Source organism: Protobothrops mucrosquamatus, unplaced genomic scaffold (assembly GCF_001527695.2).
Source record: "Protobothrops mucrosquamatus isolate PMUCROS unplaced genomic scaffold, P.Mucros_1.0 scaffold394, whole genome shotgun sequence".
NCBI classification, from domain to species: Eukaryota; Metazoa; Chordata; class Lepidosauria; order Squamata; family Viperidae; genus Protobothrops; species Protobothrops mucrosquamatus.
In genome coordinates, this window is record NW_015386725.1 from 880,175 (window position 1) to 893,418 (window position 13,244).

The 13,244-nt window shown below is 40.9% G+C and overlaps 2 protein-coding genes across 2 annotated transcripts in view; one reads left to right on the forward strand and one right to left on the reverse strand.

Moving 5' to 3' along the window:
- Positions 1-633, forward strand: part of NAT10 (N-acetyltransferase 10) — a 30,837-nt gene extending 30,204 nt beyond the window's left edge. The window contains exon 28 of the mRNA XM_015816018.1: positions 240-633. Within this exon, the coding sequence (XP_015671504.1) occupies positions 240-330 (91 nt within the window). The 3' untranslated portion in view covers positions 331-633. The remainder of the gene's footprint in view (positions 1-239) is intronic.
- Positions 634-8,335: 7,702 nt separating this feature from the next.
- ABTB2 (ankyrin repeat and BTB domain containing 2) overlaps positions 8,336-13,244 on the reverse strand; it is a 43,760-nt gene continuing 38,851 nt past the window's right edge. The window contains 2 exon segments of the mRNA XM_029284150.1: positions 8,336-10,342; positions 11,275-11,463. Of these exon segments, the coding sequence (XP_029139983.1) occupies positions 10,145-10,342; positions 11,275-11,463 (387 nt within the window). The 3' untranslated portion in view covers positions 8,336-10,144.

The window sequence follows — 13,244 nt, forward strand, 5'->3', positions numbered from 1 at the left end:
GTCCAACAGATGGCGCTGTTTTTCAAAAAAAGCATGTTTTTAACCTGTCACAGGTGTGACATCTATATAATATAGGTATATAAAAACACGCGCGTATTCAAATGCAACGTTGTGTCAAAATTTCAAAGCAATCGGTGAAGAACTTTTGGAGATTTAAGATTTTGAACAAACGAACATTTACATTTTTATTTATATAGACTTTGTATATTTACCTTATGACCTGTGTATTATATTCTCAGTGACAAGAAGAGAAAATCAGACGTCACCCTAGGACCAAGACAGGAGAAGAAATTTAAGAAAAAAAATCCAAAGCTGAAGTTGAAGAAATGATTAAAAGGAGGGAAAAGCCACCATCGTACGGATTTTCTGTCTTGTGAGATCCTGCTGTCGTTTGCCAAGCAAATGAGTTGAAGCTATGAGGAAACTTTACCTTAGGAGTGGAAAAGCCACAAGGATTTTTTATTGTCGTTGTTGCTTAATATAAAAGCAGCCTTCAAGCAACACCATTTGGAAGTTATTCTTATTGCTGCCAGCTCAGCATTTGTGTTCCATTAAAAGAGGCTGCAGAGCAGCAAACTGGATTATTACCAGGAATTGTGACTTCAATATTGCCCTACAAAATCTGGTTCTCTCTCTCTCTCTCTCTCTCTCTCTCTCTCTCTCTCTCTCTCTCTCTCTCTCTCTCTCTCTCTCTCTCTCTCTCTCTCTCTCTCTCTCTCTCCCCCCCTCCCTCCCTCCCTCCCTCTCTCTCTCCCCCCTCTCTCTCTCCTCCCTCCCTCTCCCTCTCCATATGTGCTTATGAAAATCTTCCCTTTGAGTTCGTATTGAAGATTTAAAGAGAGGCAGAAATTCAATATTAAGGTGTTTTTTTTAAAAAGAAACCTGATATTTTAAGATACGGTGGAATTATAAACATTCCATGTATTTTTAAACTGCTGAAACTAGATGCCCGTCATTCATTATTGTTTATCGATGATAAAGTTACTGCTCTGAGAAGTTTTGCCTACAGTTTTAATGTTTGGAATCAGTTCTTTTACACCATAAATACTTAACGATGTGGGCAGGTGAGTGGGGAGTTGCCAGTTAAACTGACTTTGGGATTACATCAGGACTCAGTTCTTCCACTTGTAAGAGAACAACTAGGATTAGGTGATTGCCTGAGACTTGATTTTTCACACACTGCTTCAGAATGTTGTGCTATGTAAACTTCCAGTACAGTCTTTTAATCATTATGACTCGATGTTAGCTGGGAAGTATTTCAGTGCCCTTTGATGAAATTTCAGAAGTTCAAATTGAGAACATTTAATAGTGTGTAAGTGGGACACTCGATTTCCATGGTTCCATTCCTTCTCCGTGGATGTTGTTCTCCCCTCTTCTGCAGCCTCCTTTCCCAGTAAATTTACAATCCTATATTAAACCGACTTAATCTATGTGATTTTCCTTATTGAGCTTATGGAGATTCGGCTTATGGGTCATGAACTCTCTCTCTCTCTCTGTTTTTGTTGGCCAGCTCAGTAGGAACATTGCCTTATTCCCTTACACATTTAAAGCTTGGATTGGACTACTTTCGCGTGGCCTTGATCATTTCGGGTTTGATGTCTGCCTTGCCAACAGGGAACAGTTGATTTGTCAAAGATTAGGGATGACGGCAGCCCTCAAGTGTTCCAACTTCCAATCCCAACCCTGAATTGGAGTTCCAACTATGCTGGAACTCCAGCACAAAGTTGGACTAGAAAGATTATGTTGCAGCTCCTTGTGGAACTCCAGGCAGCTTGACAGAGAGATTTTTCATCCTGCTGGGTTGCGGGGGGGAGTATTTTGAGAATGGGGAGGAAATTAAGTACTTTTAGGGGTTTCTGGGACTGCCAGCAAAAGGGGTTAAGGTGTTGCACTTTGCACCCATTCTGCATAGAGCCAGCTATGCTGCCTTCCAGATGCTTTGTTCTATCCTCTGACCGAGTTTCTCCTTGCCTAATTTTTTTTTTTTTTTTTTTACTAAATATCATCCAAAACTCATGGGCCGTTTGGAGGATTTTATCCAAACAGATTTAAAAACAAAGTTGTCTTTGGTCAAAGTCCAGGGCTTTATGGAACATGCTGATCCCTCGCTCTTCTTTCTTGTTGGCTTGTTTTGGCTCCGTCTTGTCAGGGTTCACCTGGTGAGTTTGTTGTTGAAGGGAATGAAGGCAGCGCTGAATGTGGCTCAGATTCCTACTGATTGGAAAGGCTCCAGACAGGGAGCAAGTAGGGCAGAGAAAGATGCCTGAGTGGAATTTTCAGAGCAGCTGTCAGTCACTGCAGATACAGAGAGATGCCTTAGTTGATCTAATTCAGCCTTCTATAAGGAGCTTCATTCATTCACGTCTGTCGGATCGAATCTGTGTGGTGATGGAAAAGCAGCGGGAGGTAAAGGAGCTGGTGCTAGCAGCGAGTGACTCAGGCTGCCTTAATGCAATTTGAGTCCAAGGTAGCAAGAGTTTTAAATTGCTTCCAAATGCATCCTTTAGCCTGTACAGAGCATAAGGATAGATGTCCACAGATGTTCTTGTTTTAGGGACTGTGTAACTGACTGCCTGTTCAAAGCAGTAGGAGGTCTCTCTCTGGGTACATCCTGCGTATAAAGGGTAGGTTAGAAACGTTCACTGTTAAGATTTATTTAATGGGAGAGGAAATGGTAAAATAATGAAGCACTTGCAGTTCTAAGAACAGCTAGTATAAAATAGTTACTACTGGTTCATAATCATTATTGGTTAAAGTAGTATGCGGGTGAAGAAAGGCGATAGAAGTAGTACGACCACAATTGAGCCCCAAATTTATGTCACTAAATTGAGACAGTTGTTAAGTGAATTTTGCCCCATTTTATGACCTTTCTTGCCACAGTTGTTAAGCAAATCACTGCAGTTGTTAAGTTAGTCACACGATTGTTAAGTGAATCTGGCTTCCCCATTGACCTTGGTTGTCAGAAGGTCCCAAAAGGGAATCACATGACACACACACACACATACATAGAGGACATTGCATCCGTCAGAAATATGAGTCAGTTGCCAAGCGTTTGAATTTTGATCACATGACCATGGGGATGCTGCAACGGTTGTAAGTCTGAAAAATGGTCCTAAGTCACTTTTTTTCAGTGCCATTTTAACTCCGGTCACTAAACAAACAGTTATAAGTCAAGGACTACCTGTACTTGTAAGATTTCCAAGTCATTTCTGTTCGAGTTTATGGGTTGTCTTCTGCTTCCACCATTGCCACCTCTGGGGATGCTTTAATTCTATACTGTTGCATGACAGCTACAAAGAGTGAGTGAGTGAAATACAGAAAGTATGAATAGAAATGGGTTGGTAACTGGTAGTTTTCAGCTTGGATATGACCACTTAATTTACTTATTTTTAATATTTATAACCCATTTTTTTTCTAGAACAGGGGTGTCAAACTGCCGGCCCGCAGGCCGGTTTCATCATACTGGAGCCGTGCCCACCCCATTTCCGGCAATGGCAAAATAGTCCCGATACGTCTCGCGATGTCACGTGACATCGTGAGTTTGACATGTCTGCTCTAGAAGCTTAAGATAATTTACACGGGGAAATCCTGTGACTTAGATGGGCTAAGACACTGATTGGCCCAAAGTCACCCTGCAAGCATCCATGGCTGCAGGTGGACTTGAACTGCCATAGTCTTCGCATAGTAGCTATTCTGCCATACTGACTTTTCATTGCTACATAATTAGAGTCTTCCATATTTTAAGAAGCAAGGCTAGTCTTGAAGCACACATTGTAACAACTGATCAGCTTTCCTTTGTGCACGGGAAAATTAGCTCTGTTCAAAGAATGGAAGAAAAAAAAAGGATTGCGTAGACTTTGTTTTGATTAAAAAGCACGTTTCAGAATCCTGATACAGCAGAAATTGTCTATAGTCAAACTTAATTGGCTCTATATGCTTTAGATATTATATATTCTCAATAGATCTCTTTTGCCTCTTGAGCAGAAAGTGTATGAAACAAATTATTATTCAAGGAGACTATCATCTTGATATCAAAAAGACCTAGCAAAATGACCCAGAATTAATTGATCTCAGAATAGCGTTGGAAAACAGTGCATTAGAAATAAAAAAGGAACACTGGGAGACCCGTGAATGAGGGATTTCAAATCTGAGCACATAGTAGAGGCAACCTTTTCAAAAACGTCCATAATTGATATGTGGCTCCAATTAAATAAGGAAACCAGCTTGTGTTCTTTCAAGTGCTGGAAACTTAGTGTGTAGTTAGACCCTCATTTATACTTTGGTTTTGTCCTGTAATTCCTCTAGAGTGGAATAAAATATTTGAAGAGGTAACTTAAAACTTTAGGGCAAAACCATTTAAGAAGAAAATTCTGGCGAAGTAGAGACCCCTGCGAGCAGAGAAGCAGAAACAATACTGTATTTGTTTTAGCCAACAATTTTATCAATGTTGATTAGAGGGTAATGTATTATGACATGCCTTTGCCAAGTTATGCATATAAATCTATAAGTGGAGCCATGGATACTTAGTGGGTCTCTTAGGGCGAGTTCAATAATTGCATTCAACATTAGGTTGCAAATACATAAGGGTGGAAGTTGTATCGGGACATCACTGCACATGTGTCTTTCTGACATTGGTTTGCAGTGATGCTTGATTTTCGAGCACACTTAATTAGGAGTTAGCGCTGTTGCTTTTTTGTGACCCTATTGTGTCTGTTGTAAAAAAAGAAACGCATAGAATTTTCATGCATAATATTTAAAATCTGCCGGAAAAGAAATCTTGTCTTTCTCCCGAATTATTGCTGGAACCATAGCACTTCATGGATTTATTTGGCAAGTCTCTGCCAGCAGAGGGAACTCCGATGTCCTAAAACAGTGATGGCGAACCTTTTAGAGACCGACTGCCCAAACTGCAACCCAAAACCCACTTATGCATCGTCGGGTAACGGGTGGGCGTGGCCCATTGGGTGGGTGTGGCTGCAGTGGTAACAGCAGACTGGGTGGGACTAAAAAGTTCAATTAATCAATTCCAACTTTGCAAGATCTTTTTTTTTCCCCACAAGAAGTTGAAATTGACTGATTGATTGAACCTTTTTTTTTTGTACACGGTGCTGGAGGCCTAAAGTGAAAAGGTTTTATAAAACCTAGCTGAAGGCCTAGGACTGGGGCGACGGCGCGCATGCCCACAGAGAGCGCTCTGAGTGCCGCCTCTGGCACCCGTGCCATAGGTTCACCATCACTGTCCTAAAAGGTTCCCTATATGGGCATGCTAAGAAACCTTTCCAGACTTGAGTCCTCCCGTGGCATTTCTCTTTCTGCAATTATCGTTTCTTTGAAAAGATTAGCTCTTGAATATTAAAGATTGTCTGCCCAGGTGAGATCACTATCTGCATCCAATGCATCTTTGAAGGAAAGACCAAGGAACCAGCCAGTTCCTCTCATGGGTTGAGCATGCTGTAATTTGTGGGGACGACGACAAAGCTATGTAGGGCTGCCACAGTTCCCTAGTTTGACCTAGTTGTCAGGTGTGATTGTGCCTCTGTTTCAGAAGTAAATGGTTCTGACAGCTGGCAGCACCTGCCTTGCTGGCTTGGAAAAGTCTTTGTCAGAGAGAGTGTGCTGCAGAATGGATGCCCTTAAGTTGAAGGCTGCATGGTTTGAGAAAGTCTGCTCAGCAGCTGGAGGAATGCATCTGGTAGAACTTCTGAAAATGTATTTGTTAAGTCTTTCACTCTGTGATGCAAAGCTCAGGTATTTGAAGTGGAGACTGGGGGAGAAGGATGCTTTTCATACCAGCTTTACATCTGCGACTTACTTCTGCTAAATTGCCCCATCAGTTGGTACACGCCCAACTGTCCTTTACTCTAACCCAGGGGTAGGCAACCTTGGCTCTTTTATGACTCATGGACTTCAACTCCCAGAATTCCTGAGCCAGCCATGCTGGCTCAGGAATTCTGGGAGTTGAAGTCCACGAGTCATAAAAGAGCCAAGGTTGCCTGCCCCTGCCCTAACCTATAGAAAATGAGTAAGATACTGGATCTCATCCAACGAAACCTGCACAAGTCAGTGCATTAGTCTTTAATATGGCCAGCAGAGCTGGTTTTGTTTGTGTTGCACTAGCTGAAACTAAAGCAGTGGACTTGCCCAAGAGAACTACTCTACAGTCACTTGTTGGGTCATTTAGGAACCACTAAATGGAGACGTCATACTTTTCATACCTTCCCAAAAATGCTCATTGGCAGTTTTTCACGTTAACTTTTACTAGTTGGGTGTGATACAGGGAAGCCTTTTCTTTATTGCTTGTCACTCTTAGTAGGAATCTTCTTTCATAGAGACAAGGCTGATTTGCCCGGATTAACCTCTTTCCCTTCCATAGGTCCCAAAGCAGACCCTCTCCTGGTGCTATTAGCAGCCCAGTAGCTGCTAACACGTCTACTAGGAAGCCCTAGGCTTCTAAGGATCTGGAGGAAAGGGTTGCCTAGGGGATGTGCAGAGCAGTGGAAGTTCATCCGGTGCTGTGAGCCGTAGTAACAGCCCCGGGCCCTGGAGAGTAAGCCGTGCATTTAGCTTGGCCAGGGAGTGACTTCTCAGCAGATGCTAGTGGCAATCTTTTGTGTTGCCTTTTTTAGAAGGCGGTTAATGGGATGGGCAATGGCTAGAGCCTAAAGAGATGGCGGATGCCTGGTCACAGAGGTCTTCTTTGTGGTCAAGTTTCTTATTGCCAGAGATCAGCGTGGATTTCAGAAAACAGGGAGAGTTGTTTGCCCAAGTAAATAAATCAACAAAACACAGATTTTTTCTCAATGTGCTTATGTCCACTTGTTATTGTAATCCACATGTCTGAACTCTCTTTGCATTTTTTAGCTGCAGCAGCTGTTTCCATGGTGCAAACCTTGGCAGTCCTCACAGTCCAAGCTACAGGAGTGGGAGAAATGCATTTTTGTGGTCTTGTAACTGCATTAGAAAGGCCTAGAGTGACATGACTGCTTAAGAATTTAGGTTCTTGAGGGCTTTTGGACTAAAAGTAAATAAAATATGAGCTCTTAAACCCGTAGAGGTTCTACAAGGCTCAATTTCAGTGCAGTACTTAAAAAAAAATGCCTGAACCTTTACAACTGCACACTTCTAAAGGTATTCCGCACCGGATAAATCTTATTTGACTTGGCATAGAAAGGCTGTTATTCCTGTCAAGTGTCTAATAGTGGTTTTTATAAATAACCCCCCATTGCTGCAAGTGCAAAGTTGACCACTGGTGGTTCTCCTGGCTGTGACCACCTCCACTGTCCAAAACAAAAAGTAAATTTTGATCCATGCATCGGTTCAGGCATCCTGCACAGAGAAAAATACTTTGGAGGACTGAAACCACGAGCTGGGAATATACCACAACACAATTTCAGAGCACCAGGTTGAAGAATGCCCAGATGAGGAAATTGAAAATTGTCTAGTTTCACAAAAGCATTTTAAAGGCATATTTATGCATGTGCAAGTAGGCCTTTCACTGAGATTTTGACTCCTGGAGACTGCCTGGACTAGTCTCTGCAATATTCTTGGCAAGGTTTTCTGGAAGTGGCTTGCCATTGCCTACTTCTTAGGACTGAAACAGAGTGATTGCCCAAGGTCACCCAGCTGGCTTCATACTCAAGGCAGGACTAGAACTCACAGTCTCCTGGTTTCTAGCCTGATTCCTTAATCACTATATTAAGCCAGCTCTCTTTTAAAGTCAGTATTTTTGCCTATATTCTTCGCAATCCAACCAGCACAGAAATTGGGGGGAAAGCCCATTTGGTTTTGTGTTAAATTATTAAGCTTTACACCATCTGCAAAGTTTAACCAAGGGTCATGTTGTTAATAAAATATGGGACATTTACATAAATGACAACATTAATGTACAGTTAATATAGCAGACAATATCACAATACAACAGATTTTTGTACAGGTAGCTAAATCAGCTATTTGAAAATTATTTTCCAAAATGGCAAATAATTGGGGTATTTCCTAACTACTTAATGACAAAATCTTACACTTTTCCGTGATCTGGAGAATGTGAGGAGCTTATGTGGATCCAGATTTGAAAAAATGAATGATTGAAAGATTTATAGCTTATCATTTTCTAATATGTAGGGCTATTCTGCAAGTATGAGTTGAAATGTGTAAGTCATTCGTATAGTTCTCATGTTTTGATTCCTCCCCACCCTTCCCACTTCTTTCTTGACCCATTTATAAACATTTATCCTAGTTAAACCATGTGACTCAGATGCATTATGCAAACGTACCGAACTTTTTAGGCACAAGTTGTTTGTGAAAACTGATAAAGGAGCAAGATACTCAGAAAAAATAACCCCCCCCCCCGTTAGTTTACCCAACCACCCTGCTCAGTCACATTAATGGGTTGTGTTATTGTTGAATTGGTCCAATCTTTATATACTTAAACCAAATGTAATAAGTATTTCTAAACATGGTTCATTCTGTAATGAATGCTTTTCTCTCTGTTAGAAATGAAGATTTTACGTTGAGGACATTAAACTCCCAAATAGATAATTATGGGAAAAGCCTTTCTTGCTTCTGAAATGTCTATGTATTTGCAAAATTTCCATTACTCTTCCATTATCTTCCCTGAAACACCACAAAAACACTTGCGGCACAGCCTAGCTCCATTTGACTTTACTTCTTTCCCCCTTTATTAACTTAACGATCTATCCTTCAAAAAAATATTTGATTTATGCATGTTTCCTCAAATGGTAATCGTAATCCCTTTGTTAATCATTATAAAAACTATATCCTAAATTACTATTTTCTAGTCCATTCAAAAATGGAAGCAAAATGTTGAGTATTGGAAAAAGGGGAAGCCTGTTCCTATATCAGTTATTTCCCATGTCAACCCTTAATTTCAATGCAGACTGAAGTATATATGGAGGGATATGAAAATAATTTGTCCCAGTCATACTGACTGACTCAGTGAGATTACATGTGCAAAAGCCCTTGTTCAAATATTTACAATGATTTAATATTCCAATTTGAACCCAATTAGGCCTCATTCACCTACATCAACTGAAATCCAGTTTAGTGAGTCAGCATGCTATCACATGCAGCAAATGGTGCAAGAGTAGCAGAGAGGGTGTGTTTAAAATGTGGCTGTCATTCGAAATAATACAATTCAGACTGCATCTGTAGCCTGTATGGAGCTTGATTATTGCTTGCAACGTCCAGTCCCCAAAATGATATGGATAAATATACAGTCTTTCTATACAGAGATCCCTTTAGCAGGAATTGGCTATTCATACTTCTGTGCGTGATGCACATAATTCCCAGATGGACAGTGGTCCAGATCATAAGCACCAGATCAGGCATATATTTGCTATAATATAGCATTGACAAAGCAAGCCCCAACCCTTTATATACAACTATATTGCAGAAATGAGAGAAATTCTATCTGCAACAACCAGTATCGTAGATACCACAGTGTGATGGTCTTAGCAATAATAATTTGCACAAAGATATGGGTAGCTCTAAATATTAGTGATACCAGGTTATGTTTTTTAAATACAAAAATGGACAGCCAGAGCTAGTTAAAAACTAAGGCCAAAATAACGCAGAATCTGTTAGGTAGCATATTATTGTTATCTTCAAAACTAGATTTTTTAGCTTTAGCCCCTCCTGAACCTGCACATCTCAGTGGACAAAGCAAAAGGCAGATCTGTTTGCAGCATGGCACTCTAGTGGAATCAGCTAGCCCAATATTAGACAGTTTGAGTAGCCAAAATCGAGAGAAATTAGAATTTCTACATTCATACCCATTTTTAACAGTCCGTTCTCCGGCTAAATGCCAACTATGGTTTGTGCATTCTTCTAAGCGGTCTTTTGGACACTTAGAAGTGAAATTCCCCCTGAGTTCTCCTTTGTGATGTGTACCTAGCAGAATAGCAGCACCCCACCTCAGATTCTGCTCATCCGTTTTCTGGTAAAATCGTGGTGGCAGGTGAGCACTTTGCAGAGTTATGTTCTTGCATTTGGATAAGTCTGCTGAGGTGGTGGGACAGGCACTGTCTCCAGAAGCTGGATGAAGCAGCCACGATGGGGCCAGATCCCATTTCAGTGCAGTTCAATGAGCAGGTGCTTTCTTTAACAGCAAGGCCACAGATCTTAGCAATTACACTCTTGATGTTACATAAATGGAATGAAGTCTGCTGGCCAAAGTGGACTGCAAATCCTGGAGGGGATCCAGACCCTGAACCCTGCTGTTCCTGCCATAGATGAGCTGCCTGAATGATTCCTGCTGCACCAGGGAATTCATATGCTTGAGAAAAAAGCCTTCGCAAAAAGAGGCCAGCTCTGGAGCATTATGGATCTATAAAAGACAAAGGGATGCTGTAATAAAATACATATTAGGCAGCTGTCAAATATCCCCCTTTTTCCCTCCCTTCTCTCCTCCCTCCAAAGACAGTTTCATCCTGATAGCAAATGCCTGAGAGTATTTTTATCCCATGGTTAAAAAGTACTGTCTATTTTGTGTGTCTGTGCCCACTTTATGGCGATTCCATGGGGATATTTTAAAGTGGTTAAAATGCCCCCACTTTTAAACCCTCTTCTGTTCCCCTGCTGCTTGCTGAGCCAAAGTAAAGGAACTCGTAAAAGGGAATGAGCAATTGGTCAGTGAAACTGCCAGGCTAATTACAGAGAGTCCTTGTTTAGCCGCTATTCACAGGTATAACAGGGATGAAAAAGTCACTTTACAACCAATTCTCACAATTTATGACCTTCACAGGGCAAAGGAAAGCTGAAGAAAGTTCATAAATAAGAGTCACGGTTTCACTTAGCAGCTGCTTTGCTTAACAACTGAGTTGCTGGCCCTGATTGTGGTTGTCAAATGAGGACGATCTGTACCTGTCTGGTTTTGTGAGACTGCAATTAATGGGGCACAGTCCTGGCAGAATAATGCATAGGTTCCGGGGAATGCAGAGTTTTGGCAGTCAAACAAATTTGTGGCATGTAAGATGAGTCTTCCAAAGAAAAGGAATTATTGAAGTACAGTAGACCCAAGCGGGAGAGGTGGTTCCCAAGCCTGGGTTTATCGTATTCAACTGCTACCCATGAAATGGTTTATTATTTTGCAATACTTGGCTTCCCCATATAGATAGTGGGACGCTTTCCTACTGCAGGCCTTCTATAAGACCTCTTTTACTGGCTTCCAGCTTCTGACGCATTTAAGCCCATTTTTCCAATTCCTCGCCTAAGATCTGGCATCTTCTACAGGGAAGCTGACGAGAATGTCATCTTTACCTTGGCATATTTATAGATGTGAACACAGCTTTCAATATTGATGGTCTGAGCACACAATATCTCACAGTGGCGCTGGAGGCCATCCAGCTGGAATAAACTTGCAGCTGAGAGCAACTGGCAGGGATGAAAGAGAAGGCATTATTGTAACATTCTGCTCATTCCATTGACTTGCAATATCTCTAGGTCAACCTCTGAGCTGAAGTCCTTTGAGTGACATGCCCAAAAAAAAATCTTAAAATGTAACACACCTTAAAAAGGAAATATATGTCAGTGTGTATTAAAAATAAATAAATAAATGAACTTTTAGAACTAAAAGTATTTACCGGGAATCAAAGAAAATGCAGAATAGGCCTCACTGTCTTATCGTAATCTTACTTGAGAGGGGCCTTTCAAAAGGATGTTAACGATCATGTAGGAATACATAGGAGGAGAAATCTTGCAGCTCTATAAATTTTGGGGACTATTTCAAAAGCTGTCTTTGCACAATAGCTTTTGTCCTGATTTATCAATTCAATTTGTTAAAGGCATTAGAGTCACAGAGATACCTTAGTAATCATGTTGGATTAAGTAATACCTCCAAACTGCATCCTTCCACAATAATCGGAAGGCTTAATTGAGGAATAATATACCCTAATAATGCCTATCTCCAAGGTCTCTGGATGGGAAGCTTTCTATATGATAACATACGGTTTCCTTCAGATCCATATCACATCCTGGATATGCCCATGTTTGTGTGAGCACATCTGTATGCTTACAGCAATGTGGGTGTGGTTTGTCACTGCTGCCTTCTGGGATATTTTTTCCCCTTTCCATTGCAGCCCTATGGTTTTTGCATGGTCTTTTATGTAAGTGTCTTCCTAGTTTTATTATAATTCATTGTGCTTAATTTTGCAAGATAAACAAAGGCTAGCCAGTGCTGTAAGTTGTTAAAATATTCAGTCTGAAAGGTTATCGATATTGTTGTTTATTTATTCATTTCCTGCATTTATTTTTATAAACAATTCAAGCAAATATACACAATACTCCTTCCTATTCCTATTTTCCCCACAACAACAACCCTGTGAGGTGGGTTGGACTGAAAGAGAGAGTAACTGGCCCAAAGTCACCCAGATAGCTTTATGCCTAAGGCGAGACTAGAACTCACAGTCTCCTGTCCCAAATATGCTTTTTTCACAAGGCAACTGGGCTTTCTTATTTTTCTTTGAAGTCCCACAGTCTCATGGTTTCTTAACCTAACCATCTCTTTCTTGGTAGTATGTAAACCTTCCTACAAGTGTAAAATGTTCCCACCATAGCTAGTAATCCCCACAGATCAGTGTTTCTCAACCTTGGCAACTTTACGATGTGTGGACTTCAACTCCCAAAATTCTCCAGCTAGCAACGCTAGCTGGAGAATTCTGGGAGTTGAAGTCCACACATCGTAAAGTTGCCAAGGTTGAGAAACATTGCCATAGATATTACAAAGCTACTGCAATGGTGTGAAGGCTGTGTATTGTGTGTATGTAGAAACTCTGCAGTTTAACTAAGCTCTTCAAGCTGTAACTATGTTGTTCAACCACAAGTCCCAAGGCCTTACATCTGCATCTACGTGCCTGACTCAGATGTCTCATCCTTGTTGCTACTTCAACGTGATGAAGACCAACTTCCTTATCTTTTTTTCCTCAAGGTTATTTCTACTTGATTATTCCCAATATCTGTCATTACTTTAGCCTTGGTGCTTATCTTTAATCCCCTTTGCTTTGCACTTTTCATTTTATAATACTCCCGCTAATCTCAAAGCTGCCACAGAAAGGTCTGGTTATTCCTCTTTTTTCTTGACTACTACCGCTTTCTTCTTTTTGACTGTCCCACACATAATTCAGCACTGCAAGCCATCTCCAAACGAATCAACAGCTCCATTACTCACAGTAATGAATGGCTTGAGATAACAATTTTTGGAGATTTCAAACTTGAGCAGGTTGGGGAATGTT